The sequence below is a fragment of the Octopus bimaculoides genome, chromosome 7, assembly GCF_001194135.2.
Source record: "Octopus bimaculoides isolate UCB-OBI-ISO-001 chromosome 7, ASM119413v2, whole genome shotgun sequence".
Lineage (NCBI taxonomy): Eukaryota > Metazoa > Mollusca > Cephalopoda > Octopoda > Octopodidae > Octopus > Octopus bimaculoides.
Window position 1 is genome coordinate 45,521,362 of NC_068987.1, and position 4,162 is coordinate 45,525,523.

Below are 4,162 nucleotides of genomic sequence, written 5' to 3' on the forward strand. Positions count from 1 at the left end.
ATATGTATGTATGTATATTGGTCAATACTTCATATATCCCAAAAAGAAGCACACTCTAAAACATTTATTAAAATTACTTCCACCTGTTGATGATATATCAGAATTACCAGTGTCATTTAAGACCAACTCCTTATGATAAGGGGAAATAATTTTAAGAATCAAGAATTCTCAAAAGGTCACATTTCATTAAGGAAAGGACAGGCTTATTGTATGGAGATAGAGGACAGTCACAGACATATGGTTCTATCTCAGTAAGCATCATCAGTGTTACAGTTGTCCTAATCTATCTCTGGCAGCCAAGAGGCAGAGACATATACAAAAGGAGCAGAATACATTTATGGCCGATGTAATTCGCATAAATTAAGCAAAAATGAGCTTAATAATTCCAGGATGGCCAAGGAAATGTATATGAACAACATAGACAATTACAGGTATATTGAGTATCATACAATATAAATTCTTGATTTATTAAAATTATCTCTACCCCTAGAGCAGGGGTTCTCATCCATTTTTTTTTTATTTATGAGCCCCTTTGATAACTATTTTATTCTGATGGACCCCCATAGCCATTTGATGTTCAAAAATACTTCTTTTTAAATTCCTATTTTGTTTTAATCACGCTAACTTGTGTAGGTTGAACTGTGTAAAACTTTAGAGTTAAAAATCCAATCTGTTTCTTACAGTATATACCAATATGTGCATCTAAAGCAAAATTTTTCCAGGGGTCCTTAAAATACTGTTTGGTTGCATGCTCTCCACCCCAAACATTATATGACCTCTGAGGATGTATCACAATTACCAAATGGCAATTAAAACCAACTTAGTATGAAAAATGGGAGATGACCTCAAAAATCAAGATTTCAATCCACCAATATGAGTATATGACTGTGGATGTGTTAAATGACAATTTTTAATATTGGTTATGAATTTGTTAGTGATGAGTGTTGTCAATTAAATCAACATCATTATATGACCAGTATTCATTTCATTAACCTTGAATAGATGAAAGTAAAGTTAGTAATGACAGAATTTGAATCAATGGGGAATCAAATGTAATCCTGTTAGAAATTGTTACTTTGTTAATCTGTGTGTTGAATAATGAATGTTGATTAAAGTTTGATCATCACTCAGGATAGAATGTCCAAATTATAGTCAGGGTGCTATGTGTACATAACAGTAAAGGTAGTATGTTTATATAGAAGTCAGGACACTATGTCTGTTACAGTCAAGGTACTGTATTTATAAGAAATAACAGTGGTATCTCTCTCTCTCTCTCTCTATCCCTATAAACACACACATGCACACAAACATACAGAAGTAAAATGTTATCTCACTATAGGACTCATGTACTATGTCTATAAAATAGCAAGAGTACTATGAATAAATAGCTGTCAGAATGCTTTACTTGTACTACAATCAGAGTATTATGCTTGCATAACAATCAGAAAACTATATTATACACACACACAACATACACAAGTGACTCAATGAGCAAGAGTTTTGTGCCTTGCACTCAGGTTTGTAACAACACAAACATGCACATCCATGTGCATATACATACGCTAACACGCACACCAGAAAGATAATTATGTCTATAAAATACTCAGATTTCTATGATTATACTGTCAGGTTACCATGTCTATATTGCAATTAAATAACTGTCTGTATAGTTATCAAGTGACTATGTTTATATAAGAGTCAGATTACTACGTCTAAATAGTAGCCAGGAAGTATCAATGAATATTCAAAGTTAGTATTCCTTCATGTTCTAAAGAACATTACAAGACAGTACCACATCCAGGTTGCCAGGGAACATGCCACCTATGGAAGCTGGTTTTCTAGTTTATGTAATAGTTGAAGGGGTAGTTAATGTGGTAGCGATTGGGTGTGGTAACCTGTGATATTGGTGTGATAGCTGGTGTGATGGTCGTATGAAGTTTTGTGCATTGCACTCAGGTTTGTAACAACACAAACATGTGCATCCATATTCATACTATACATACACTAACACAAACATTAGAAAGATAATTATGTCTATATAATACTCAGATTTCTTTTACTATACTTTCAGGTCACTATGTCTATATTGCAATATGGTGTTAGTGATGAGTGTTAATTAAATCAACTCCATTATATGACTGGTATGTGCAGTATGTATGATGTATTGATTGAATTAACAGAAGTCTGACTGGAAGAGGCTCACAATTGAAAGCGATGATGTTACTTACCTCATTCTTACGAACTAAACCAATCACTCCTGCTGCAATCTCAATGCAGAATATAGTGGACACACACAGTATATACTGTAATATATAGAATTTAAATGTGTTATATATACTTATGATGAATACAAATAAGACATACTGTAATATGTAGAATGTTTACATGTTACATATACATATATATGATGAATACACACAGTATATGGTATAATGCATAGAATTCATGTTTTGTATATATATAATGTACATGTGTGTTTTAGTGCATGCGTATAAATGTGTGTGTGTGTATGTGTGTGTGTGTGTGTGTGTGTGTGTGTGTGTGTGTGTGTGTGTGTGTGTGTGTGTGTGTGTGTGTGTGTGTGTAAGGTATGTCCAAAATAAAACTGAATTTTATTTACAATTAAATTTTATTGCTTTACTTACAATTTAAACAAATATTTCAAAAGAGTCCTTATGCATTTGATATGGTACTCGCAATGTTTTTTCCCAGTTTTGGAAGACATCCAGGAACATGTTTTTAGGGACAGTTCTCATAGCAAATCTTTTTTTTATCTCTTCTGTTATCTAAAATTGATCTATCTGGTTGGATTTTACAGTTGCAATAAGGATCTTGAATCTTAGATCCCTAAAAATAATGACAGTGAGTCTGGCAGTAGAAGCAGATCTGAATGTATGGGAAACTTCCAGCCAGAAGTCTACAAATTAGTGGAGTTGGGAAACCATTGTTGGCAGTTGAGATTGAGTGGGAACTGTCCCTGACAGATCCCTGTGTGACTGAGCAGCCATGTCTAGGGATTGTGTTACTCACTCTGCCAGAGAAAAGCTAAGTAAAAGTGGCCTAAATATTGACAGCTCAGCTCACTTCTTGGTCATAAAACTATATTTGTTAGAACATTCCACAAAGAAGGAGCAGGATGCCTATCAACCTTTACATCTGATGTGAAGATTCAATAAGCTTGAAAGATGGTTTTGGCAAACTGATGAATGACCATCGATGAGGTGGCATATTCCTTGAAATTTAGTCATTGTTCTGCATATGAAATCATCCATGTCAAGCTTCACTTCCATAAAGTCTGTGTGATATTGGTGCCAAGAGAGCTTACCGAAGTGCATAAGTGCAATTGTATGGAGATCTGATAATGTTTACTCAGCTGCTACAACAATGAAAGTGAAGCTTCTTTGGAGAGAATAGTCACAGAAGATGAGACCTGGGTCCGTCACTTTGAGCCAGAATCCAAAAGGTAGAGTATGGAGTGGAAACACAGGAATTGCCAGCAAAAAAAGAAATTGAAGAGTTAACAATCTACAGAAAAAGTGATGTTAAATTTTGTTTGGAGAACCATTTTGGGAACATCACCCGGAGAAGGGATTTACAGTCACCAGTGTGGACTACAGGACTACAGGGAAATGCTGGCCAACAAATAGAAATCAGCAACTTGCACTAAATGCTGAGATCTGTTGTCAAAGCAAGTGTTGTTGTTTGACAATGCATGCCCACAAATGGCTGCCTACACCTTTAAAAAAATTGGGTTTTTGATTGTTGGAACACTTTGCATACAGTCCAGATCTCACTCCTTCTGACTCACCAATTTGGACTACTCCTTTATGAGATCATTGATTTGCTATGGATAGAGAAGAGCAGGAAGTGGTGCATAAATGGCTGCTCAACCAGCTGAAAACTTCTCTGATGGAATAAGCAAATTTGTGGGCTGCTGGAAGTTCATCAAAAAGCAAGGAGAGTATGTCCAAAAGTGATGTAATTGTTTGACCCCTGCTTTTGTTTTAATAAATAACAGAAACTAGAGTGTGTATAATTTTCACTTACTCTCTCTCTCACACACACACATACACACACACACACATACATATTCATGTGTGGTGCATGTATATATATATATATATGTATATGTATATATATATATATATATATATATATATAT

The 4,162-nt window shown here is 34.7% G+C and overlaps 1 protein-coding gene across 1 annotated transcript in view; it reads right to left on the reverse strand.

Annotated features, from left to right (window-relative positions):
* Positions 1 to 4,162, reverse strand: part of LOC106873179 (CD151 antigen) — a 52,860-nt gene that overhangs the window by 11,814 nt on the left and 36,884 nt on the right. The window contains exon 4 of the mRNA XM_014920411.2: positions 2,229 to 2,303. Within this exon, the coding sequence (XP_014775897.1) occupies positions 2,229 to 2,303 (75 nt within the window). The remainder of the gene's footprint in view (positions 1 to 2,228; positions 2,304 to 4,162) is intronic.